This window comes from Pelobates fuscus, chromosome 5, assembly GCF_036172605.1.
Source record: "Pelobates fuscus isolate aPelFus1 chromosome 5, aPelFus1.pri, whole genome shotgun sequence".
Taxonomy (NCBI): domain Eukaryota; kingdom Metazoa; phylum Chordata; class Amphibia; order Anura; family Pelobatidae; genus Pelobates; species Pelobates fuscus.
Genome location: NC_086321.1, coordinates 192663711 through 192691132, shown reverse-complemented (window position 1 = coordinate 192691132; position 27422 = coordinate 192663711). Strand labels below are relative to the sequence as shown.

Genomic DNA, 27422 nt, shown 5'->3' with positions numbered 1-27422 from the left:
CCTGAAATAAAGGGTGGTTTACTACACTACAGGTTATTCAAGTGGCGTTGTTGCTAAGAGTCTATGAACATTCTCCGTATGAAGTTTAAAACGTTACTGCTAGTGGAGAAATGATGCTAACTTTATGTCTATATTGGGAACGGCGATGCATTAAAGATCATTTTATTGAATTTGAAGCAAGTGTAGGATCACAATCTTGGATCCAGCTCTGTTTCTACATTTATGCAGAGACAGTTTCAAGGGGAATATTGAAGAACTGTGTCTTGAAAAATACTTTCTGGACTGTTTTTGTCAGTCCCTCACCTTGGCTTTCACAACCTGCTCCATATTGGATGACACATCATCCAATTCCAGTTTGAATTCGCTCTTCTCTTTCTCCAGCTTCTGTTTGACTCTCTGGAGATTGTCTATCTGCTCACTTAGCTCTGCCACAGAGTCTGCATGCTTCTTCCTCAGAGCGGCAGCTGTGGCCTCTGAATGCAGAGTGGATTCCTCCAGGTCTCTCCTGAGTTTTAGGAACTCAGCCTCTCTTTTCTTGTTGAGCTCCAGTTGAACAGAGGTGGCTCCGCCGGCCTCCTCCAGGCGCTCACTGATCTCCTCCAACTCTCTTGATAGGTCAGAGCGAAGCTTCTCAACTTTAGCTCGAGCTGTCCGTTCTGCTTCTAATTCTTCCTCCAGTTCTTCAATACGAGCCTTTGAAGATCACAAAGAGAGGATAATTAGTTACAGAGATATACAGAAGATAGAAATAGAAACATAGAATGTGACAGCAGAACTATTCGGCCCATCTAGTCTGCCCAATTTTCTAAATACTTTCATTAGTCCCTGGCCTTATCCTATAGTTAGGATAGCCTTATGCCTATCCAACGCATGCTTAAACTCCTTCACTCTGTTAACCTCTACCACTTCAGCTGGAAGGCTATGCATCCACTATCCTCTCAGTAATGAAATACTTCATGAAATTATTTTTAAATCTTTGCCCCTCTAATTTAAGACTATGTCCTCTTGTTGTGGTAGTTGTTCTTCTTTTAAATAAAATATCCTCCTTTACTGTGTTGATTGCCTTTATGTATTGAAATGTTTCTATCATATCCCCCTGTCTCGTCTTTCCTCCAAGCTATACATCTTAAGATCCTTTAACCTTTCCTTGTAAGTTTTATCCTGTAATCCATGAACCAGTTTAGTAGCCCTTCTCTGAACTCTCTTCAGAATATCAATATCCTTCTGGAGATATGGTCTCCAGTACTGCGTACAATACTCCCAAGTGAGATCTCACCAGTGTTCTGTATAATGGCATGAGCACTTCCCTCTTTCTACTGCCAATACGTCTCCCTATACAACCAAGCATTCTGCTAGCATTTCCTGCTGCTCTATTACATTGTCTGCCTGCCTTTAAGACATCTGATATAATTACCCCTTAATCCCTTTCCTCAGATGTGGAGGTTAGGACTCTATCAAATATTCTGCACTCTGCCCTTGGGTTTTTACATCCAAGATGCATTATCTTGCACTTATCCACATTAAATGTCAGTTGCCACAACTCTGACCATTATTCTAGTTTACCTAAATCATTTGCCATTTGGCTTATCCCTCCTGGAACATCAACCCTGTTACATATCTTAGTGTCATCAGCAAGAAGGCATACCTTACCATCAAGACCTTCTGCAATATCACTAATAAAAATATTAGTACAGATCCCGGAGGTACCCCACTGGTGACAAGACCATGCTTTGAATATACTCCATTGACTACAACCCTCTATTGCCTGTCACTTAGCCACTGCCTTACACATTCAACAATATTGGAATGCAAACTTAAAGATTGCAGTTTATTAATAAGCCTTCTATGTGCATTAGTGTCAAAAGCCTTACTGAAATCTAGGTAAGCAATGTCTACTGGGCCACCCTGATCTATTATTTTAGTTACCCAATCAAAAAAATCAATAAGATTAGTTTGGCATGATCTCCCTGAAGTGAACCTATATTGTCTCTGACATTGAAATCCATGTGATTTTAGATGTTCAACAGTACTATCCTTAATATGGTTCCCATTACTTTCCCCACTACTGAAGTAAGGCTTACTGGCCTATAGTTGCCTGACTCCTCCCTACTACCTTTATTGTGAATAGGCACAATATTCACTAACTTCCAGTCTTCTGGGACTACTCCTTTTAACAATGATTGGTTAAATAAATCCGTTAATGGTTTTGCTAGTACACCACTAAGCTCTTTTAATAACTTTGGGTGTATTCCATCAGGTAGATTATCTAACTCTTCTATTTGTCCTGGGGGCCTATAAATCACACCTACATGAGTTACTGTGCGATTACCAAATTCTAACGTAACCCAAACGGACTCTATGTTCGCCTCACTACCTTTTATTAGGCTAGATTTTATGCTATCCTTCAGATACAGGGCCACCCCTCCCCCTTTCTTGCCTTCCCTGTCTTTTCTATATAAAGAGTACCCTGGTATTGCTATGTCCCAGTCATTTTTCTCATTATACCATGTCTCAGTAACAGCGACTAAATCTACATTCTAAGTTGCCATTATTGCCACAAGTTCATGGATCTTATTCCCTAAACTGCGAGCATTTGTAGACATGACTCTAAGCTTATCATTTTTTAACACAAGATATTATTAGATTTACAAGTGCAATTTTAGTTTTATTTTAAAATCTTAATGAAGACACATTGTGATTGACACTGGGTGTGTGGAAAAAAAATGGAAATCATTTTTAGAATGTTCTTCTCATGACCACGACTACCAGATGATATTGCTATCAATGTTTATGTGATGTCATTGTGAGAAAGGTAATTTCAAACCTACCTGTAACTCTTTCATTTTTTTCTGGATTTGAGCACTCATGTTTTGTTCATCCTCAATCTTTGCATTCAACTGACTCATCTCAAAGTCTTTCCTGCGAAAAGAGGTAACAAAGATACATTTCTTTTTATGAATCACTGTCTAGAAGGACTTTGTTTCCCCATTTTGTGGTATAATTGCAATGGCTACATTTGTTTTTTTTTTGTAACTTCTTTTGGATCAACAGCAAAAAATAATGGGTTTCAAGATTGAATTTGATGGACCTTTCAACAACTAGAGAACAATGTATGTAGCTATGTAACAATGTAACAGCAGCAATGAAACAAATTGACCATAAAACGAGGCATTCAATAGGTAACCGTTCTTGTTTTTCATTGTTTCATTTCTACCGTAAGTTTTCAGGCAGTTAGTACTTATTCACCATTGGCAGTACTTTTGGAGATGAAGTACATTGAGGAACTAATAACATCTGCTTTCATAGGTGCTAAGTGCAAGGTTCAAAAACAGAGATTATAACAAGGTACTTACAACACAGAGCAGGATAAAGAGGTATGGATGTCTAAATGTAATTTTATTTTTCATACCTCAAAAATATATATTTGTTAAGTAAATATGATATTAAAAATCCTGGGAGATGACAGTTTTCCTTTAACCCCTTTGTGATAGGCGTAATACCTTGTATGCCTCCATCAATCATACAGTTAGTGACGGCCGAAGTACAAGGTATGGCGATGGTGTAAAATGGTTGCTTTTGTTATGACGGCGAGACTCAGCTACTTCTAGAATACTCAGTATTCATCCTGACAGTAGCAACCCACATGCTACCCATCTGATTGCAATAACATCATACTACAGTGGTCAGATGCCCATTGCCAGAAAGGCATTAAATGGGATTGTTGGTGGCATGCAGGAGCGCCAGTACATGATAATCATATGTACCAGGATATTGCTAGATATCTCAAGCAGGAAACATCCAGCTGTAGTTGTACAGAGCATGTACCAGCACCAGAACACCGTGAAAGTGCTCCAGTATTTGTCAGCTCACAGTGCAGGGTTTAGGAAGCATTTATAATGCTGGAATGTTCCTTTAAATGGGAAGCGTGCAAATGCTCTTAGTTAAATACCCTGCGGGCTTACTTTTTATGAGTTTATACTTTTGTTTAATGGTTTTCTTTCTGTGACTGTTATTGAAGTTTGAGACTTGGCAGATCTAATTTTGCAAATATTTAGCTCTAATCCATAATCCACTCCCTGTAATAATTGTCCTATAACTTGAAAAAAATAATTGAAATCCTATATATTGGCATTTAAACAAATCAGGACCAATAGGTGAACATAGTTTGGATTATTTTTCTTAAGTTATACTAGTTCTGTAGAAAATATTATAAGCAAAACTGTGAAAACAATATTTTGTATTCACATTTTTAAAATATTTTATTCATACATAATATTGTGCTATGCATACATATAGGGTATTGGACAAAATGTGCCCTTTTAAAAGGCAATATATAATATGTTTGGGTAATTAATGGGAAAATACAAACGCATAGAAAATGTGCAAAAAATGCCTCATTCACAAACACACAGAATGTCATAAAAATCACAGTCACTGTTAAATGTTCCATTAAATGTAATAAACTTTTAAAATGGAACATTTTATATCAGTTGTCTTTTAAGTCACTACTTACTTTTTTAGCTTTTCATCTAGTTGTTGCTTGTCATTTTCCAGGTCCATAAGACTTTCCTGTGACAGCTTCAGATCTCCTTCCAACTTCCTCTTCACTCTTTCCAGGTCCAATCTAACTTTCTTCTCCTGCTCCAGAGATCCCTCGAGCTGCAAATATAAATTAATTATTTATCATTAATGTAATTTTTTTTCTCTATAAACACCTTTCAGCTATCAGAAACCAAATACCTACATCATCCACCTGCTGCTCAAGCTTAGCTTTAGCTTTGGTAAGCACATTGACCTTATCCTCTTCTGCCTGGAGGTCATCCAGAGTCTGTTGATGGGCTTCCTGAAGAGCCTTCTTTTCCTTGGTTAGCCTGACAATGATTTCATCCAGACCAGCCATCTCTTCAGTCAGGTTTTTAACCTGTGAATGAGAACTTAATCTATTAGAAGATGTGTGATAAAGGTACTTGAGTTGTCTACACTTCCTACTATTTAATGTGCCTACTCACAAATAAAGACTTAAAAAAGATGTGATTTAAAGAGAAAAGTATATTTGCATCCAAAACAATATGCAGACCTTATTCTCTGTAGCGTGCTTCTCTTTCTCCACCTTTGCAAGTGTTAGTTCCAGGTCATCAATGTCTTTCTTTAGCTCAGAACACTCATCCTCCAGCTTCCTCTTCTTGGCAGTCAGCTCAGCATTCATTTCCTCCTCATCTTCAAGTCTTTCTACCTGCTCCTTTAGCTTAGCCTCCAGTTGAATCTTATTCTTAATCAGTTGGTCACATCGTTCCTCAGCATCTGCCAGATTGTCTTGCTCCTGAAATCAGAAAGGGAATGAACATTAGTAAGAAATGAATACTTCACATTGTGTGGGATCTAGACATTACAGAAAGTGTGGATCAAAATCTGTAGACCTAAGCCAACACAGTCAGAAGTTGTTCCTTTCCGTTTAAACACTTAAGTAACAGAAGTAGCTAATTAATTATAATATTGGCATTCACTAAAAATAGGAATTTACGAGAGAACTAAAAGCATTTTGTTGTAAATAGCTTAGCTGTGATAGCTGGGGAATTTATCATGGGAAGAAGTGAGAATTTTCTTTCATACCTTTAGAACATTATTAGTTTTAGGGAACACATTATTTAACAAAAAAGTGGAACATATTTCTTCTAATTGAATTAGAACTATAATTTTGGTCAGTATGGACAAGTGAATGTAATGGAATTGGTATATGAACCAAAAAGCTATCGGTTAGCAAGAATTGACTGAAAATTCTTGCAAAATTTCTGGTAGAAGAGGACATCAAAGGGGGCAGGGCTTGGTTGGCATGCTGTGCAGTCATATTTTACTGGAGATGCTCTGAACTTGTCAGAAATACCCTGATTTCAAGCTCCTAAATAGATGATTTCAGACCCAGCCAGGTCTGTTGGTTTTTGGAACCACTGAGACACATCATGCTGACAAAAAGTGGTCACTCACCTTACTTCACAGTGTCTTGGCCTCTGTGGCCTAGATGCCCATTCTGGCAAAGGACATGGCTGATCCTAGGCTGAGGTGGATTTGTTTACCCTTCTAAAGAACTTGCTCCCCCCTTTGGACCTGCAGGTTTAATCCTGGTCTACTCCTCAGAGGCTCCCCCACTGCACTAGAGCCACACAGTGCTGACATCACAAGGATTTTCTTTCATCCCAATGGAATTCCATGCATTCTTATAGTTGGGCTATTATGCCCCAAACATCTCTCACCATTGCGAGACTTTGCTCAGCCAATGAAGGGCATAGGCTGGGATCAGTTCAGGGCATTATGCCAATCATCTCTGATGTCTTTCTACAAGATACCTGTACAGCAATTGTTCTGTTCGATACATTATGATTTAGCCTTTCACTATTACTGCTTTATTCTTTACACTTTTTAATGTGGTGTGAGCACTTCCCATATGACCATTTCAGGAGCCTCCTGGAAGCTTAACTTCATTGCAGAGATTTCTACATGTGTGTACATTTTCACTGATACTTTTCTTATATTTTATGATTGCATGTCTTATCTGTGACCTTGTCATTGCACTTAAAAAAAAAAAAAAAAAAAAAAAGTCATCAAAATCTAGTGTTTTCATGTAAACTGTAGCATTCAGATGTGGGTTAATTTTAATTTCTGATTTTAATTCCCTTTTACTTTATCTATAATATAGTATAGCAAGCTGAGAGTGTCTCTTGAAGTCATCCATGCTGTTTATGCACTTACAGTCTGTACTTGTAGCTGCAGATCATTCTTCTCCTGCAGTAAAGAAACCATTTTCTCCTCCAGCTCCTTACGTCTTGCCTCAGACTTCTCCAGAGCTTCTTTGAGTTTCTGGAACTCCTCCTTCATGGTCTGCATTTCCTTCTCAGTCTCTGCGCTCTTCAGTAAAGGCTTTATCTTAAAATAAAGTTTCATCCAAGGCCAATTCTTGACACCCATGAATGCGCGGATGTTCCACTGGATCACCAGGAGAGCATCTCTAAAGAAAAAAAGATGCATTTTCACAATAGCTCAAAGAGTGTGATAAATATTCTTTAGAATTAAAAAACACTAATATCAGAACACACTTACACTGTAACTTCATCATAGTAATTGATTCACAAGGTGTATCACATATGAAGTATATGCATGATACAGCCAAGCAAGGATGGAACTCTGATGTTCGGAAGTGTACAATTGTCATAGAATGGGTTACCTGCGTTCCACAATTTTCTTGAATTCTATTCTAGATAGAACACCCCTGGACTGTGCTTGAATGCGTGTGATTATCCTGGACAAGCGTTCATCTCGCATCTCCTCCAACTGACCCAACAGTCCAGCTTTAAAGAATACCTGTAAGATTCCAGAGGTTAATGTTGATAGCTAATAGTCTCTTAGGATACCTCTGTTGTATGTGGTGGTCATCATACCTTGGTGTGTCCAAACTTGTACTGAGTTTGATCAATTCCAAGTGAGGCCAGGAGTTTCTCTGCCCCTTTCTTGCTGTCTATAAATTTTCCCTCTGGTATAGCGGCAGGGTTCAGGATTCGATACCTGAGCAACAACAAAAGCTATATATGAAAAAGCTATCTGACTTTTACTTATGCTACCCTATCTACTTACATTTCCTTTTTTACTATCCCTTTCTCGTTTATTCAGATTTTTCTTTTGCTGTTGTATAATCTCTTCTGGCTCTGGATTCATATTGTTGTACTACATATGAATTTGTACGCAAACTATTTCAAATACTGATATTGAGATTTCAACCAGAAGCCCGGTACTTTCTAATAGTGATTTACCAAGGTTGTGTGAGAATGACATCACACATGGGATGCTCAGCAATTCCACGTGGAAATAAAATGAAAAAAAGTATGTGGATTGCTGCATCTCAAATACTTGAAAAAAAGGACGAGAAATCTCTTGAGCATGTTAATGGAAATCTTAAAGCAGGATTAACCATAATGTGACTTTAGGCTGCTGCCTACGGCCCAGGGGTTAGATAGGTAACCTGAAACCATGAATCAGCTAGGAGCCATTCCCCATCTCTATGTGAAGAAATAAACAAGGGGGCCAAACTGGACACATACCCAGGGTTCTGTGCATACTTATCAACATTTTTTGCCCACCTCCCAGGACTGAGCTCGGCAGGGGGTCCAGTTGGTTTGCTGGATGTCAAATGGGGCAGGTGTGGGGGGGGGGCAATCTAAAAGGGGCGTGTCTGCCTGGCAAATAGGGTGTGTCCAGCCCTAAAGAGAATAGTCAGGCTGACTGACATCCTGCTAATGCGCTCCATGCATGGTCCTGGTGCTCAGTCCACTCCTGCATTTTGACAGGTTCTTCACACCTAAATTTGCTGGCACAGTGCCCCAAAATGCAAGACTATCCTGGCAAATTTGGGAATGTTGGCACGTATGCTCTGTGGAATTTTATGCCACTCAGAAAAAAATAACTGCCTCCACTAACACAATATTTGTTTTATGGTATGTACAGTTAATTTGCTAGCAATCCTATGTACCTCTATAGGAAAGCAATGCACAAGGATTTGTGGGTTCTGTACAGTCAATCAGGTTCCATTCAGAGACACACTAGTGCAACCACTGCACTAGCCTGTTAGTTTGTTTTGTGTGTGTGTGTGTGTTTTTTGTTTGTTTGTTTCCTTTGTAACCATGAAATGGTGTGGTTGTTTAAAAAAAAAAAAAAAAAAGCCAAACCAAAGGCAAAAAAACAACCCAAAAACAGGCAGATGTATTGGATGTGCTATAATGCTTTAAGTGATCATTTATTTTGACTGTATATGTCAAGGTGACATCATACAGTTATGCATCCAGTTACAATGGTCACCAAACTCAAACATAGTATTAAAATATAAAGAGCGGTGGAAAGAAGGCAAGAGAGGGGAGGGAGGGAAAGGAAATGCTCAAAGAGAAGTGGCACTTTCCATAAAATTAAAATTAAATGCCTCATGCATTATGTCTATTACTTTATACTACTGTATGGCATGTGTTTGAATGTTTCACAGTCTCACCGCTGTCTGAAGTCTCCATACAGGATACGATTGGGGAAACCCTTTCTGCAGATTCGGATACCTTCCAGTACACCGTTACAACGTAACTGATGCATCACCAATCGGTTATCCATCACACCTGCCCCAAAATAATGGGTGAGTAAAGACAACATTTCTGTTGTGCGGCTGTAACATTAACAAGAAAATCTTTGTATACATTTCATAGAAGACAGAAAGGTTCCCTTCTCAAAATCTCACCTGGAGCCTTAGTCTCATTTGGGATGATGCAGCGTACAAAGTGCGGGTGTGTAGAACGCAGATTGGTCATTAATTTGTTGAGGTTCTCCTGGAAGAGGCAGAGGAACATGAAGACAGGAAGTGTAAAATAGTAACACTGGACCTTAACATCTTCTACTGAGCAGTTTTTTATTACAAAAATATAGGCATTACATTTATTTAAAGCAATGGATTAATGGCTAGCATATAGTCATAGCCATTTTGTGTATGGATTGCTTTGCATACAAACTGAAAAAAATGTAATTATGTAAATTTACACCATTTTTAATTGTCACTTATTTTTTCATCCTTCATATACATTTAGGGGAAATTGACAACTTTAGATTGTATGCAGTGTCCTTTATCTTGTAGTAATTCACACAGGGTCTAAAAATTGTTAGTATAAAAACAAAAATGCATGTTTGCCTCACATAGAGTAAATGTGACAAAAATAGATATTGTCAAATACCTTGCATATAGGGCTGGCATCAGGGCTGGCATTAGGTGCCCTGTGCGATTAATTATCAGATCGCCTCTTGCTGGCCACAACCCACCATCCAATACCTCCCACTATTTAAAAAAACTCAATTCTTATTACCCCAGAACAAAGATTGATGATGAAACATTTTACTCACAGTTATTAAACTATAAGTGCAATATAAATAAAACAGCAGTAAACAAACTAAAGAGGTAACAAATGCACAGTAAAATGCAGTCTCCAAGCTTTTCACAGAAAAAAACCAAAACAAAACCTCATGGCACTGTGCAGTGTGCATATATGTATCAACGAGTTACAGAGTTACACAGCTATAAAACACAGAGTAACATGCATGTTGTATGTCACAGTATATCACAGGGTTCCATTGTAATAAACCTTATGGTTGCTGGTGACTTATCGCTGGTGTCTCCATAAGTGGCATAACAGGAATACCAGTTATTAAGAGGGGCAGGGGCAGAAGAGGTTATGGTATATGCATTTGGAGACTACTTGTGATATTGCATGTGTGTAGAGGGGGCTGTATGTGGTTTAGTATGGGTGTGTTAATAGGTCTATTTGTGTTGCTTTGTGGAGTATTATGCGTGTCTAAGGCCTGTATGGGATGTAGAGTGTGTGCTGGAGATGCAGTGTGTGTGTAGGAGGATGAAGTGGTAGATGATGTAGTGGGGCATATTTGCTGTATTTGTTTGCGAGAGCGTGAGGGAGGGCTTTTTTGGGAGCATTTTATTTTTTAGTTTATAACAACAATAATTATTATAAAAAATAAATAATGTTGTTGCCTTTGGTAAAGGACGGGCATGCCAATTCCTGGTTTGTTTAGTGTGTACTGCATCGATGTAGAGCTTCTGTTCTGCACCTTTTGCCAAGTGTGTATATCTCTCAGTAGATATAAACGTATACTGTATTTTTCTCACTCACTTTTGTGAATTGGGAGCTACTGATTTACTGGTTTAGAGCTTAATCCTTTCAGCAGCATCCAGTCTGAGGCTTCCTGTTTGAAGCTTTGGATGAAGAAAGGGAGTAAAGGGGTAGAGCGAATGGGCGCTAGCCCAGACTGAAGACTTTGGGTTAAACTATTTGTTAGAGGTTTATCTCTTTGAGGTAAGCTTGCGCCCAGGAACTCCTTGGATACAAACAACTTCATTACTATGAACTTGTTATGGAGCCTGGAGTTTCCTTTTAGATAGATGCCAAGATGGACCACAATACCACATTGGAAGAGAAAATACCATGCCCACAACAGGTTGGGTCCTCCCAAAGCGATATACTCTTGAGTGTCACTGTAGCCAATCGTATTTTGTGAATGCTTTTCATTTGTAGTCATTATTTTTTATATAGCTGCTTTTTATCATGTTGATTTGCACTGTACACACTGTAATGTTTTTAGTTATTTATTGCTAAAAGGGGCTGACAACTAGCACATAAGTCATTTAAATGTTTAGTTTTGTTTGCACACAATTTACAGCATTAAGTCTCACTTCTTGCGAGACTTACACAGTAATGTGTGTAGATATACAAATACAAGTGAATCTTTGCTAAGACATTGACAGAAATGGTCAGAAAACAGTAATATCATTCATTATATGGTAAAATGTTGTAGTACAGGAGTGAAGTGTAAATCAAAAGGAAGACAGAGGGCACTGCTTGCCCATGGGCTTTATTCTCCAAACACTGAATTGCGGAATTAGATATTTTGGACTTAGTTTTGCCAGTTGGATTGTATTTTTTTTTCCAGTTCAGTGTTTTTTGAATAAACCACCAAATGTCACTATGTGGAAATGTTCCCAAGTATCTGGGCACAGCTACCTGTTGGGGAGAGCAGCATGTAGCTCTGTTCCAAATATCTCTTAACTCTGTCATTCTGACCTGTGCTGGCTGCTTCCTTTGCAGCCTCTTTAATACATTTGTATTGTAGTGGTTGGGGAGAGAGTAATGCAGATAGCCTGTATTTGCTGGAAGCTAAAGGAGTAGGCTGTCTCAGTACCCTCCACAGAGAAAAAGCCCCTGAGATCTTCTAACTGCCTGAGAGGAGGCAACAAGAGAAAAGGACAGAGCTACACACCATTGTTGTGTGCAAAAAAAAAGAAGTGCTGGCCTAACCCTGAAGTACCATCCTCTCTTAACGTGTTTATTCTCTAGAACCACAAGAGGGAGATCACAATTAAAATATCATCATTTACAAGGTATGATAGTCAACCAAAATGTTCCAATAGGTCACATATCTGTTATGAGTTGTGTGGTAAACAATAATACCATAATAGGGGATCTATGGAGATTTCACTTTATGAACGTCTTGATAGCCCCAAGATGGCATTAATTTTAGATTGCACACTTTACTGTTATATATCTTTTTGTATTGCCTAATTTTTGTAAGGAATGGTACAAACACACATAAAGCAGTGACTGACCCGATGTAAAGCTGAAACGGTTTGGAATGAGGACCCTTTCTTCTTACTGCCCTTCCCTTTTCCAGTGTGGTCTGCGTAGTTAAAAAAACAAAAGAGGAATGAAAAAAGAAAGAATGTTAAAATGATGAGAAATATGACAACAAGACCTGCAGCTGGGATAGATGACTGCAGTAAAGGTTTTCTAAGGTGATACAACTGTCAGTAAGTAAAGTAATATTGCTTGGATGACCACATTCATTTCCTACTGGATTTATATATTAGACGTTATGAAGATTGGAGGCATTTGGTTGAACAAAAGTGCAAATGTAATACTTTTCATAATGTTCACAAATCGAAAAGACCCTATTGTACAATGCAGACAGACCTTTGTGATGAAAATCTGGATAGATGTGAGAAAGGCTGAACTTGATGGACACGTTTCCTTTCAGTCTATGTAACGTGGTAACTATCTGTATATAAATTTACTTATTCAGCTATACAGTACTCAGACAGCTGAATTGTAACCTTGGCTTTCTAAACTAACTCCAATACTGCCTCGTACATTGGTAATGCTCCTATCATGAATCCACACCCCAGACCCTAATCATATCTTAGTATGGGCTTTCTTTTTTTGTAGCGAGGAAATTTGGCTGCAGTTTGTAACATTTTGGCTGAGCCATTTTCAAAAGAATCTCACTGGTCCAAAGGGATCCATTTGAAAATCGCAATGACTTGTTCTACTCAATGCAATTCAGCTTCTAGTGATTAAAGTGAAGCCTCTGAGAAGATATTATATATAATATTTTATTATAGAAGTCCATTTCAAGATGTTGTGAATTCAATGGCATATGTTTAAGGGACGGGTTTATATACTTGTGTATTTTGCGTCAAACAAACTGGGATTTGTCTGAATTCCGTTACTCCAAGCACCATAAGGATGTATCACAAACAAACGAAGAGGATAATGGACAAACATATTCATTTGTTTTGTGATTTACAGTTATGCTGTGGCACCTCAAAAATTATTGATGGTAAGGGGACAGCTACTAAGTGTTGATTTTATTCACAGATCGAGTGAAAGTGACCAATAGAGGTGGAAAAAAGGAGCAGTAAAAAAGAAAGAACTCTATATTTTGTATTTGTCACAGCGACATTTATATATATGTAACATTTTCTTTTTTCACTGCTTCATGTGCCCTTTACTTGTTACTTTTTTCACTTGATCATTAAATAAAATCGGGCGAAAATGTGAATATCAGTGTCCTGGAAAACATTAATATTAATATTTTTCTACATCAGGTCAGCAGATTACACAGGGAAATATAAATGCCCAGACTGTGCAATTTTTTTTTTAAATGTACTTTTATTTCTTACTAAAATACTCGGCTTAAAACACACATCAGGGGAAAGGAATTACCATGATGACACATTTCGTTCCCTTACGAAATGCACTTCATCAGAGACAACTCAACACTATATACGTTTTGTGCGTTTGATCCTGAATCGCATCATGCAGAACCACACTGGAATAAATAATCTAATGCACATGACAGGTTGGGTCCTCCCCAAGTGATATACTCTTGAGTATTACTGTAGCCAATAATATTTTGTGAATGCTTTTCATTTGCAGTCTTTTTTTTATATATATATATATATATATATATATATATATATATATATATATATATAGCTGCTTTTTATCATGTTGATTTGCACTACATACACTGTATTTTTTTTAGTTATTTTTTGCCAAAAGGGGCAGACTACTAGCACATAACTCATTTAAATTTGTAGTTGTTTTGTTTGCACACAATTTACACCATTGTCATGACACGGTAATGTGTGTAGATATACATCACACACTTGGTCAAGTGGATATTTTTTTATGAGTTTGATTTTTTTTGTCTTTTCTGTGAATTAGGTTTTGTTTTATACAGTTTTGTTCAGATACGATATATATCCGGCATTTTATCATTATTTTTGACAGGATTTTTTTTTTTATTCTTTGCCACCTTCCCCTCCTCTCACTATTAATCATGTAAGGGGAGCAGGTAGGGACATAGTTTATCAAGGTACCTTAGGTTTAGGGACCACTAGTCATCTTGGGAGGTCAGTTTTTAAGCCCAGGGGTTTGGACATCCACTGGGCCATTACTGGCCATTAAGTATTTTATACAGGGCCCAAGAGACTAGGCTTCTCCAGGGCCCTGCATGGGCCCATAATATATTTTATAAAAATTGTATCTTCTGGACATGCATGGGGACCATTTATTTATAGCTCAGGAAACTGGGCAAAATCTGGTCAGTATTTAATATTACTCTCCACCCTACAACCCATTGGGTATATGTAAAAGAAAGGCCACACAGCAAGGGCTTATCCTCTTTATGCTATGCTCTATGGTATATCAAAGAATAGATTTAAATGGGATATAATACATCCGATTAGTGACCTATCCATGGCTATGGCATTGAAACAAGTTAGACAGGTAAGGGTGCTTCATATTTTATGCAGAGATTGAAACTATGTAATTTCTCTAAGAAGGACATTTATACCCAGGATACCTCCTCACACTTGTACCTGCATCAGAGGCGGCGTAGTTGGCAAACAGCAGAGCCAGTAGTTTAAGAGCAGACTTCTGGTACAACCCCACCACAGTCTCATTAAGTGGGTCCTTGTTTTTCTCCAACCAGCCGTTGATGTTATAGTCCACAGTGCCGGCATAGTGCATCAGGGCAAAATGAGCCTCTGGCTTTCCCTTGATATTCCTGGGTTTCTGGAAATTACTGCTCTTCCCCAAATGATTATCATATAGTTTTGCCTTGAAAGTCATATCTGAGGCCTTTGGGAACATGCATTCTTCTTCCAGGATGGACATTATACCCATTGGCTGTGGAGAAAGATAGAGAGAGAGTGCATGGCTGGTTTGTTGGTTTGTATTTGGAATAGAGGCACACTTGCACGAAGATGGATGTGGGACAAAGATAACCAAGATTGACATGGTGGCTAACAAAGTTTATATTTAATGCTGAGAAGCTAGGAATTTGATCAAAGCAGGGGGCATATGGAAGTTATCAAATATCAGAATATTTATGTTTTGCAGAACTCTGACAAAATATAATGAACCCAGGGATGGAAAGCAAGTTATGCCTCACCTTCTCAATGAGATCAATGCAGGCCTGTAGGTCCATCCCGAAGTCTATAAATTCCCACTCGATGCCTTCCTTCTTGTACTCTTCTTGTTCCAGCACAAACATGTGGTGATTGAAGAACTGCTGCAACTTCTCATTAGTGAAGTTAATGCAGAGCTGCTCAAAACTGTTAAACTGCCGGGGCATACAATGGGAAGAGTATGTGAAAACTGGGTTTAAAATTGGTGATACATAAAAGCCGTGTGAGAAACTCCGGATCTCAACAGAAAGGAAAGCTTATACAGAAATACAATGAAAGAAAATGAGGTTTATCAGTGTGGGCATAATTTAAATCAAAGTGCATGCACTTGTTAATATAATAAATGTGCTGGTGGAATCACACCTTGTACAATAACACTACCTGGAGGTGCCACATTATTAAAAGTTTCTAAATAGAACAATTGCCTCACTTTACTGCCTCCTAATAGCTGGTGGTGCCAAGAGACCATAATGTATGGGTGTTTTGACAGATCATTATAAGATACACACAGGTATGCCCACAACTTATACATTCACATGCACACGTACTCAAATGCCCACCTGAATATTGATATGCTAAGGAAAGTTAATATGAATAGAATTTACTTCTAAAATGTTTTAGGTCACTGAAGCAAACATCTGGAATCACCTCCCAGTTTTCTCTTCCTCCCCCATTCTCCCCATTGCTTACATCAAAGATCTCGAATCCTGCAATGTCCAACACTCCTATGAAGTATTGTCTAGGCTGTTTGGTCTCCAGTGTGGTGTTAATTCTGACCACCATCCACATGAACATCTTCTCATAGACTGACTTGGCCAGAGCACCTATGGCATAATAAACCTGTAGAGAAAAAAATTAAAAGGAAAAATTTGGATGAAAATTTCTAAATGAAGTGCCCCTGAGAGCCTTCAAAATAGTAACACTTCAATGGAAGATAAATAAAGTTTCCACATGGTCCTAATACTAGACACCATTTACCTGTGAAGACCTAAGTATATCCCTGATTGACCTTTCAAAAATCACAAATTGGTAAGGAAGCATGGTCCACTTTTTGTAGAATATAACTGGGTTGGCTCCATAATTAATTTATCTTTTAATCCTGCAATCCGATTACAAAATGAGAGATTAAAGTTAAAAAATCAGGGAAATGGGGAAGACACTAAAAGACATGGATTTCTCCCTTTAAGGTTGTCCAGTGTCTCCATGTCATTGTCTATCTGGGACTGAATCTAATATTTAGCTAGTTCAGAAATAAGGCCACAAGATTATGATAATTGCATCTCAAATATTTTAATTGTGAAAAAGGTGCATTTAAAAAATCCTTCAAATTAGAATGAAAAATTGGGATAGTTTAGGTGGTAACAAGCCATGACTCCCTTGCTATTTAGTCAATCTAGCAATTTGTGCAACAAGCTAATTAGAAACTCTGCACTTTTTAGTGACTGAGACTTCCATTTTCCTGAGTTATTTTATGTGCATGTGTGCATCATACACGATTTCCCCGTTATTGTCTCTGCGTTCATACATTCAAAAGAGGCACATTGGCAATCATAGGAAATTTAAGTGTGAGAGACAGGGATGCCCTCCCCTGCATTATTTTTTTCTTTTTCTGCTCATACCTCTATGACAAATGTTTACATCGTTGAAGCAAAAACTAAGTATCTATAAGTTTATATTTAGTCAAACTAAGGTGTTTTTTGTGCAGACATATTTGCTGTTTTATTGGCATTCACAATAGATATGTGTTTTATTGCAATAATCTGTATTTATTTAATATTATTTGACTTTATGTTTCTGTATCTTATCTTATTTTTGTACAGTTTAAACGTTTGTTTTGCACTCTTTTTGCCTTTAATACACTTTTATCTGATATTCTTCCAGAGGAGATTCTGTTTATCTCTCTCTTTTCATATCTTATGAGGTACTCTAAATGGAAATGTTAGTGAGGATACAGCACGACTACATTCCTTCTCAAGGTAAATTTATTGGGCTGAAAATATAAGTGGGCAGTTGTGAATTAGCCATGCTGTTATATGTAGTTTACATTATACAATAAATATATATTTTTTAATACAGTACATTTTTACATACAGGACTTAGTGATTATTTATGAACAGTTTAGAATTAACAGTTTGTGTATTTTTTTTATTAGATTAACTTTTTTTGTTTTTGAGTTACAACTTTTTTCCCCTCTACTTTCAAAGGCACCTGGATCACTTTGAGACAACGATCTCTTTCAAAAGCTTTCACTCGAAAAACCCAAAACAAACAGGTAAATATATGTTTTACCAACATATTACCATTTACCAGCTTTTTATTTCATGTGATTTCCACACCCATTCCAGGTGAGACACTGATCTAAACAATTCTGGAAAAAATGCCTTTGGCAGATTTACACATGTGCAGTTGGAGGGTCTCAGGATAAAAAGAGAGTTAGTCTGATCAGTGTGATCATGCAGAGCAGACTTTTTGTTGGGGTTCTCTCTGATGCTGCTGCACAATAATGCCCTGTTTCAGTCATTAGTGTCTGAATTAAATAGGTGGGTAAGGGAAGGTTGAGGCTGAAGAAGCTACCCTAGCAGAAAGGTGTGCCCAACAATGCAATTTGACAGAGTTTATAGTAAGTTTAAAAAATGTTTATTGAATATTTTCAAGGGTTTTTCTTGCTTTATTTGGGCTTGTATAATTTATGTAAATGTGTTTGCTTGCTGGTTAAAAAAAAGTCAAGTGAATTAAAATATATACCTGTAAAATATGATATTAAAAAGTCATTCACAGTGTAAAATATGTGATGTAAGAATGAACAGAGCTCTAAGCGGTCTGGTTGGGGAGATATAGCTATGTATGTATGTTGCAGTGCGTATCTAAATGTTTGCGGCAGTGTTTTTCTGTATGTGCAAGTGGGTAAAACTGTTTGCTAATGGTGTGACACTGTTTACCTACACCATTGAGAGCTAGAAGTTCCTCTTGTAAGACTTCCATTAGCTTCCCTGATCAACGCCATGCCAATCAGGGCCCGTTCATTGGCAGAGTGCGCCAGCTGATCACTCTCAGCCAATAAACTAATGCCTGAACCTTTGCATAATTGCCGATTTTAGAGAATGTTTTATAGGATGCAAAATTTGAGAAATCGGTTTGTAATATAGTTGACGGAGTTCTGATTATGTACTTAAGCACCGTACAAAGCAATCAGACTGTTACATATTCCTTTGAAGTTTCCCCATTTTTCAGAATTCGAAGTTATTACTTTAATATTAACAGGTAAGAATAAATATAGAAGATATGTGGAGGGATTAAGAAGGGTGAGGAGAGACTGAGCTGGAAAAGGAATACTTGTATTGCATTGTATCCTGAAGTTATGGGATGGGGAGTATGATACAGGGACAGTCTCAATTAAGGAAAGATCAGTCCTAAATGAACTGCTTATTTTGTAATTTTTTCCATGTTGTATTATTGTGTTTGTATTACATAGTGTCCTTGGTCTCCAAATTTTGTTGTGTTTTGGTAATTTGCTGTTAGTTCTTCCATTTTGTGGTTAGCCCTATCCTCTTCTATATCAATTCTGTAGTAAGTATCGAGTCCTTCCATTTCTTAGAAACAGACATTCTTGCAGTAGTGCAGATTTAGTTAATGATCTTAACTGAGCTGGGATTGCTCAAATAATTTAAGTGGCATTTTTCACTTTTTTCATTGACAAAATATAGTGATACTAACCTGCTGGACATTTTGCCCCTTGGTGACATATTCATTCCCCACCTTGACGCGGGGGTGACACAAGCCCTTCAGCAAGTCCGCTGAGTTCAGACCCATAAGATAGGCAGCTTTATCAGCCTCTGAAAGCACAGACATGTATATGTAGCAGACACACTGAAAAGCTGTATATTAATGCCATAGATGTTTTAACTCTAAAACATCAGCATTTCACACAGCTCACCCTCTGTGCCATCTGGCTCAGCTTGTTCCTCTCTTTGCTTCTGCTTAAATCTCATGTTCCCAAAGTGCATAATGGCTCCAGTCAGCTTGTAGATTGAATTCTTCTCATCTTGAGTAAAGCCCAAGACATCAAAAGCGCTCTGCAAAACCAATGACAAAGCACAAAGCTGTAAACATATAATATAAAATAATATTGTTTTCAAAAAATATCTTCAAAATAAAAAGGGTGCAGCCAAGATCATACATTTGAAAAGTATAGAGTTTTAAAGGATGTTATACGGACACTATAGGCACCCGACCACTTCCGCTCATTGATGTGATCTGGGTGCAGTGTCCCTATTGCACTTAGTGCTGCAATGTAAAACAAAGTTGTTCCAGATAAACTGCAATGTTTACATTGCAGCACTAAGTCTGTCTTCAGTAGCTGTCTCCCAGACAGCCACTATACGCGCTTCCTACTCCAAACGGACCTTTGGTCCGGTATCTGACGATGGACGTCCTCACGCTCTGCATAAGGACATCCAGCATCAGATATTTTCCCCATAGGAAAGCATCTATTCAATGCTGCTTCGAGGGGGCGGAACATTGCCCTAGCGCAGAGGGACATCGGCGCTGGGATAAGGTAAATAAATAAAGGGTTTTTAAACCTTTATTTACTCGGGTGGTGGAGGCAGGAGGAGCAATAGTGCCAGGAATACAGCTATGTGCCCCTTTAACGAAAGTCAACACATCATGTATTAGGTTATGCAGTGTGTATAGGAACCTTCGGCCCTCCAGATGTTGTGTACTACATCTCCCTTGATGCTTTGCCAGTGTTATGGTTGTAAGAGCATTATGGGAGATGTAGTCCAAAACATATGGAGGGCCAAAGGTTCCCCATCCCTGGAATAGGAACATAGTGTCAGGTGGTCCAGTGGTCTGTACATGCACTTTAGGTCTCCACGTCTCATGAGCTCCGGCACTGATAACCCGTGCTAACCCAAGGCAATTCTCTGAATGCCAGTCAAGCTCTAACGAAAACTGCTCACTCTATGCACCTGGCAAAGGTGCAGAACTGAAGCGCTCTTGTCCACCTTCCTCCACATCAACCAGATACCAGGCCTTGGAAGGAGATCCTCCATCTCCCCACTGGCCAATAAAAAGGCAGGGCTGCCTCTCTAAGCGTGGGCCCTACCAGGGCGCCATAATGTAGCACAAGCCCTGGTTGTTGCAAGCGGTGTCAGCCCCTTGGTGCCCCTGTTGCCATGGCACCCTGTGCGTCTGCACAGCTCGCATACCCTTGGTAAAGTCTTTGTGGTTATATAAAAAAAGTACTTGCCAGGAAAACATAGCGTCATCAGAAAATAATTCAGTGGGCTTTCCATGATCATATAAAACTAGGAGGAATACCTAGAACCAATTACTTAAAGTGTTTCAAACGTCAGGCAATAGGAATGCCTATCCCATTTTTCTGTGTGTATTCTATACATTAGGCTTGTTACTCACATCAGTTGCTAAAAGCTCTTCTGCATCATCAATTGAGGCCACAGTTGTTTCTCCCTGTGAGATGTAGGCATAGTCATAAGGATTATTAGTGATCAACATCATATCTGCAGAAAAATGGGGGGGGGGGGGGGGGGGGGAGGTGGAAGAAATTAGAAAGCAGACCAAGTGTCCCTTCAATGCCATGAGATCATAAAGCAAGTAGGTGCTGAAAATGCCTTACGGGCATAAACATACCAAGAAGCTCTGGCTTTTTATTGGACAAAATCTGATAAAAGATATGGTAATCCCGCTCTGATCTCAATTGGAAGGTACAGCGTGACTTCTCCAGAAGGTCTGAGAAAATGAAAGTAAACAGATATTAGGGGAGGAGATGTTGTAGACAGGAGAGAGACAGACAAAAAGGAATGGAAAAGTGGTAAGAACTGAAATAGACATAAAGAAGTAGATATTTTCTCACAGGTCTCTATATCAGCAGACGCTAATTTCCCAGAGGCACCAAAGTGGATACGGATGAATTTTCCCTGATGTTGAAAAGGTGGAAAAGATGAGAAGAGAGAAACGAAAAGTAAAAAAGAGAAAAGAATGTTATTAGATGACGAACGATCATTCCCCACAATGTAGTAGATGTAGGAGAAGGAAGTGCTGTGGATAGTGTTTGGATTGCAAGGGAGGCCAGATACTTACAAATCGTGACGAGTTGTCATTCCGGAGAGTTTTGGCATTACCAAAGGCCTCTAAAGCAGGGTTTGCCTGGATGATTTGATCCTCCAGCGTTCCCTGATGTTAAAAAATGACAAGAAGCAAACAAGCATCTAAATATTTTATCTGGATTATAGATTGAAAATAAAGAGAGAATTTCCATCAAGTTTAGACTAGATGTAAGGCTGGTCTAATAAGAATGACTACTAATGTCTCCGCTTTGTCTATATTGCAAATAAAATGCCAGTCATGTTTATTGGAGATATATATTGTACTAGTGATTGAATTTAATCGATGTATGTGATTTTTGTATGGCAGGCTGTGCCTTGGCAGTCTTGATTAGCAATTTTTATCCATTTTTTTTCTTTTAACAAATTAGTTCATTAAATCCCCCCTCCCCCCCCCCCAAAAAAACAAAAAACACCCATTTATTTAGATATTGGGACATAATCTCAGGGGTTTGTGTATACTTAATAATTGTCAAAAAAAAACGATGCGCACATTGTCAAAATCTCAGAAGTGTTCAGTGCAAGTAAGGGTTAATATTTAGAAAATGAAATATGCATGGATATTTTATATCATCTCATTTTTTTTTTTTTTTGACAATCTGAGTGTTTATTTAGGTTTTATAAAGACATTATAACATTACAAACATTTTAGCAGTTATAAGGGAAAGTGAGTAAACATACATACATTAAGGGGGTAGTACATCAAGATAAATGTGCGAAGCGGGTTGGGCGTTCTTATCTACATTGTGGATGCAGGAGACCCAACCGGGGGTTTCAACCTCGACTCTTAGCAGGGAGGTTCAACTTAGTCGCCCAGAGTCATGCGGGAGATACAGGGCCTTTTTCTGCTTATGAGGTCGAATGTACATCACTGGGTTTGTTTAATTGATCTTATATGCCCCTTAACTCAGCTTCCTCTGATGATTTCAGAATGATGCCTAGGTATAGGTTAGCTTGGCAGACTAATCACTTAGTTTTATGTTGTAGTAGTCACTTTACTGAAATCCTAATTGGAGATGCCCTGAGCCGGCGCAACTCCGCATCTTTATTGTCTCTAGTCAGTCTCTGTCTACCCCTCTGTGGGGGGGGGGGGGGGGAGAGGGGAAGAGATATAGGTCGGGGGTAAGTCTGAGTGGTAATGGATCCCTTGTCAGGTCTTGTCAACGTCGTTTAGGTGCCTGGTGGAGTGGGAAGGCATCCCTGTCCATATAACTCAAGTGAAGGCGGGTGGTTTCGTCGTCTGTATACAGTATGTTACATCCGTAACCTTAGCTTGGTCAGATGGCCATATAGTGGGGGGACTGTTGTTTGGGCATGGTAGAAAGAGGGCAGTTGGGGGGGAGAGAGTGTCGGCAACAGCAGGGAGGAAACCAGGGGGAGGGTCCGCCCGCGACACCCCGGCCCACAGCCCAACAACCCGAGTCTACCCACACTCCCGTCTATTCAGCCCCACGTCTCCGGGAACCCGCCGGTACACGGGCCATGTAATCGATCCAGGGAGCCCACAGCCGGGCGCACTTTTCCGCCGTCCCCTGTAGGTCAGCTGTGAGGCTCTCCATACTGTATATTTCTTCTACTGCTTCCATCCAGTTAGCAATGGTGGGGGTTGTTGTGGATTTCCAACGGGCTGGGATGAGGCTCTTGGCAGCGTTTAGGAAGTGTCGCGTAAGAGATCTCTTGTAGGCTCCTAGGGGCATCGTGGAGTGGTGGAGTAGCATCGGTAGGGGTTGTAGTGGTATGTCGGAGTCAAGGATCTCGCGTAGTTTCTCGTGGACTTGTCGCCAGAATGCCGCGATGGGCGGGCATGACCACCAGATGTGTAGGTCCGTGCCATCGTCCGCTCCGCATCTCCAGCACCTAGCTGATGGTAGCAACCCCATCTGGAAAAGCTTATTGGGGGTCCGATACCAGTTCGTCATGAGCTTGTAATTGGTTTCTTGAAGTTTCGCACTGGTCGTACTCTGATGGGCGAGGACGTGTATTTTTTCCCATTCCATTTCGGAGAGGGTAGTTCCCGTGACTTGTTCCCATTTAGATTGGTATCTCGCAGGGGGGAGCCTGGTAGCTTGCAATATCATGGAATACAGCGTGGAAATGCCTCGCGGCAGATGTCGATTCTCCGTACAGAGGGTCTCAAAGCTCGACTTTTTCCTGAGTAGTAGTTGTTTTCCCTGGAGGGAGCTGTGGTAGTGTTGGATCTGATGGTATCGGAAACGGGCTAGCCCCGTTGGAGGTGTTGAGGAGGTTATTGTCTCTAAGGGTTTCAGATGTGTGTCTGCACACCAGTCGCCAAGCCATGGGGCGTTTGGGTTACCCAGGCCGACGATATCCCCGGGGGCCAAGCCTCCGGCAATCTCAGGATTATAGATCACTGGGGTCAGCGGATTGGGGTTGGTGGTGAGGTCGAGCTTGTACCGTAGTGTCGCCCAGATCTGTAGGGTAGCTCCAATGAGTGGGTGAGACCTGATTTCTTTAGTCTGTGCGGGTTTTGGCAACCAGGTAATCCAGGGCAGGCGTTCCTTGGAAGCAGCCCGCTCTAGACCAACCCATTGTGTATCTGTGTCCAGCACGTGCCATTCTATCACCCTGAGGAGGTGAGCTGCCTGGTAGTATGTTTGTATCGAGGGAAGTGCCACCCCACCCTGGCGTTTTGTTCTAATCAGGTGCGTGTGTCGGAGTCTGGCTACTCCCGAGGCCCAGACGAAGCGATTAATGGCCATGGACATCTCGTTGAAGAAGGTTTTGGGGATTTTGATGGGGATCGTCTGAAACAAGTACAGGAGGCGCGGTAGGAGGTTCATCTTCACCGCGTTTATCCTCCCGAACCATGAAATACAGGATCCCCCCCATCTTTTCATGTCCGCGGCCAGTGTCCGTAGGAGGGGAAGGAAGTTTTCCGTGAACATCTTTGCTAGGTCTCTCATCAGCCAGATGCCGAGGTATTTAATGCGTTGCGTGCACCAACGAAATGGGAAGTTTGCCTTCAGATGGGTTGTTAGGCCGGGGGGGAGCTCCAAGGGCAGAGCCTCGGATTTCTCCGTATTCAGGCGTAAGTTGGAGAGCGCTCCATACGTTTGAAAGGACCGTAGCAGATTGGGGAGCGAGACTATCGGATTGCCGATAAAGAAGAGCAAGTCATCCGCATAAGCGGCCACTTTGTGTTCCGATTTGGCTACCTTTATTCCCGTGATACCCCCATCCTGTCTGACCGCCGCCAGAAAGGGCTCTAGCGTGAGGGCAAACAGAAGGGGGGACAGGGGGCACCCCTGTCGCGTGCCGTTGCTGATTGGAAAAGCGGGGGATAGTGCTCCGTTAATCCTCAGACGGGCCTTCGGTGATGTATATAGGGCTGCTATCCATGTTCGGATGTTGGGGCCGAAACCCATAGCCTGGAGGGTTTCTTCCATGAATTGCCAGTCGACTCTGTCAAAAGCCTTCTCGGCGTCGGTGGAGAGCAGGAGGCCCCCTCGGGAGGTGGTTTTAGCGGAATGGATAATATTGAGGGCTCTGGTCGTATTATCTTTCGCCTCACGTCCTGGGATGAAACCTGTTTGGTCCGGGTGCACCAGATCTGGTGCTACCTCCCCCACACGGCGGGCCAGGATCTTCGTGAAAAGCTTAAGGTCCGCATTAAGGAGGGAGATAGGTCGATAGCTGGCGCAGGATGTGGGGTCCTTACCCTCTTTGGGGACCACCGCTACTGTGGCCATCAATGTATCCTCCGGGAACCTCCCGCCGTCCAGCAACGAATTAAGGCTTGTCAATAGTTCGGGCATGAGCAGCTCTTCAAATGTCCGCAGATACCTCACCGGGAAGCCGTCGGGACCCGGAGCCTTGTTTGCTTTTGCCGCCTTAAGGGCTCCTTTTAGCTCCTCCAGGGTGATGGGGGCGTCCAGGTCCTCTGCTTGGGTCTGCGTGAGTTTCTGGGTGAGATGTTGTTCCAGGTATTCTCGAATGTCGGCACGTCTCCGAAGTTTTGCCTCTGCTCCTACCTCCTTCGGTAGGTTGTACAGTTTCGCATAGAACTCTCCAAATTCTTCCATGATGGCTTGTGGCCTCCGTTCGGGAGGCGAATTAGCCTTTTGCAGGAGAGTAATGCGGGACTGTCTCCTTTTCTTGCGGAGCATGTGGGCCAACAGGCGACCGCATTTGTTCGAGTTCTCATAGAAGAATCTCCGGGATTTGCGGAGTGTGTGCGTCAGGTTCCGGGACAAGAGGGAGCGTAGTTCCCTCCTCGCCTCTAGCAGGGGTCGGAGATTGTCTTCGGTCGGATCAGCTCTGTGTACTATTTCCAGCTGCGCTGTATGTTTGTGTAAGTCCTTCAGTGCGTGATTTTGGTTCCGTTTGCGTCTTGTGCAGGTCTTAATAAAGTGGCCGCGGAGGACACATTTGTGGGCTTCCCATCTAACTTGTGGAGAGGTGTCCGTAGCCAGGTTCTCCAGGAAGTAGCGTCGGATGACTTCTCTCGCGTCTGTGCACACAACTGAGTCCCCAAGCACCTGTTCATTTAGTCTCCATTGTCTGTCACTCGGTTTAAACAAAGGTGAACGCAACGTGGCTAGTACCGGGGCATGGTCTGACCAGATGGTCGTCTGGATGTCGCAGGTCAGAAGGAGGTGCAGGTATTCCTGAGCGATCAGGATATAGTCTAGGCGGCTGTGACCGTGGTGGACCTGTGAGTAAAACGAGTAGTCCCTGTCTTCCGGGTGGAGCACTCTCCAAGCGTCAGCCAAGCCCGAATCTCGCAGGGCCTTCCCGACTGTCCGAACACAGAGACCGGAGTGCGAGCTGCACCCTCTAGAGGTGTCGAGACGAGGGTCTAGTGGGACATTAGTGTCCCCAGCTACAATGAGTAGTCCATCCCGGAACCGGTCCAGGAATTGGAGGGTCCTTGATAGAAATCGGTGTTGTCCCGAGTTCGGGGCGTAAATCGCGGCCAGCGTATACTTCTTATCGGCAATTGTACCCTTTAGGAATAAGTAGCGCCCGTTCGGATCTATTTTCGTATATATCATCTCATTTTAAATAAATGCATGCATATTGTATTTTTCACTAAATATTATTTTTAATATTCTGTCCCACAATTCCCCCTACCATTTATGCACATGTATATACACGTGTAATTTTGAGATGGACTATTGGCTGTTGGTTGGTGGAGTTTAGAACTAGAGTAGCTGGAAGACGGCTTCTCTACCACAGAGAATAGCGTTTGGCATTAATAATAATAATGTAGATTTATTAGTGCCGAAATATTTTGAAATTACAGGCGTAGTTTCAGCCTCACCTTGCCTGTTGGGCCTGTGTCTTTTTTGCGATCGCCTATGGCAGCAATGACTGCAAAGTACTGGATGACACGTTTAGTGTTCACAGTCTTCCCAGCACCAGATTCTCCACTGCAGACAGACAGATACAAAGAATGAGAGAGGGATATAAATGTAGGAAAGTAAATAAATACAGATTGGTTTGTGTTACATACGTGATAAGGATAGACTGATTCTCCCGATCTGAAGAAAAATAAGAAAGGAATTAATTGTAGCATCAGTCTACACAACATATGAAATAACACACAGCGCATAAGTCATAGTTACCATGTGTCAGAATATTCTATGTGTGTTACAAATGGTTACTACGTTAATTATGTTTATAACATGTATACTAGACATATGCATTCAGTTTTAGAAGGAATCGCAAAAATGACAGAATTGACCAAATGTCGTTCAGACAACACTCATTTCATTAATTAAACGAAGGTGTGAAATTCATCCAGAGTGCATCAAACCTTAGTTCAGGTGAGCACATTTTCTGTCAAATCCTGTGACCACATATACGAATCAATCATCACGCAGTGAGCTTGATTGAGTATTTTATTAGCCAATCAAACTCCTGCAAAATTAGACCAATGTTCAACTTGCACCGAGGACTGCCTGACCGGCACTTGTTTCCTGTTACTACTGGAGCACAGA

General features: G+C 40.7%; 2 protein-coding genes across 2 annotated transcripts in view; one reads left to right on the top strand and one right to left on the bottom strand.

Annotated features, from left to right (window-relative positions):
- NGDN (neuroguidin) overlaps positions 1 to 27422 on the top strand; it is a 124697-nt gene that overhangs the window by 17246 nt on the left and 80029 nt on the right. Inside the window, exon 2 of the mRNA XM_063454889.1 lies at positions 17539 to 17606. Within this exon, the coding sequence (XP_063310959.1) occupies positions 17539 to 17606 (68 nt within the window). The remainder of the gene's footprint in view (positions 1 to 17538; positions 17607 to 27422) is intronic.
- MYH7 (myosin heavy chain 7) overlaps positions 1 to 27422 on the bottom strand; it is a 51005-nt gene that overhangs the window by 7780 nt on the left and 15803 nt on the right. The window contains exons 5-26 of the mRNA XM_063454888.1: positions 26936 to 26963; positions 26744 to 26852; positions 21437 to 21529; positions 21210 to 21273; positions 20987 to 21085; positions 20753 to 20856; positions 19269 to 19407; positions 19049 to 19167; positions 16025 to 16174; positions 15319 to 15489; positions 14744 to 15053; positions 12188 to 12258; positions 9263 to 9350; positions 9026 to 9143; positions 7431 to 7554; positions 7217 to 7353; positions 6745 to 7000; positions 5078 to 5320; positions 4745 to 4921; positions 4514 to 4659; positions 2829 to 2919; positions 304 to 693 (exon numbers count right to left, since the gene is read on the bottom strand). Coding sequence (XP_063310958.1) covers positions 304 to 693; positions 2829 to 2919; positions 4514 to 4659; positions 4745 to 4921; positions 5078 to 5320; positions 6745 to 7000; positions 7217 to 7353; positions 7431 to 7554; positions 9026 to 9143; positions 9263 to 9350; positions 12188 to 12258; positions 14744 to 15053; positions 15319 to 15489; positions 16025 to 16174; positions 19049 to 19167; positions 19269 to 19407; positions 20753 to 20856; positions 20987 to 21085; positions 21210 to 21273; positions 21437 to 21529; positions 26744 to 26852; positions 26936 to 26963 — 3227 coding nt within the window. The remainder of the gene's footprint in view (positions 1 to 303; positions 694 to 2828; positions 2920 to 4513; positions 4660 to 4744; positions 4922 to 5077; positions 5321 to 6744; positions 7001 to 7216; positions 7354 to 7430; positions 7555 to 9025; positions 9144 to 9262; positions 9351 to 12187; positions 12259 to 14743; positions 15054 to 15318; positions 15490 to 16024; positions 16175 to 19048; positions 19168 to 19268; positions 19408 to 20752; positions 20857 to 20986; positions 21086 to 21209; positions 21274 to 21436; positions 21530 to 26743; positions 26853 to 26935; positions 26964 to 27422) is intronic.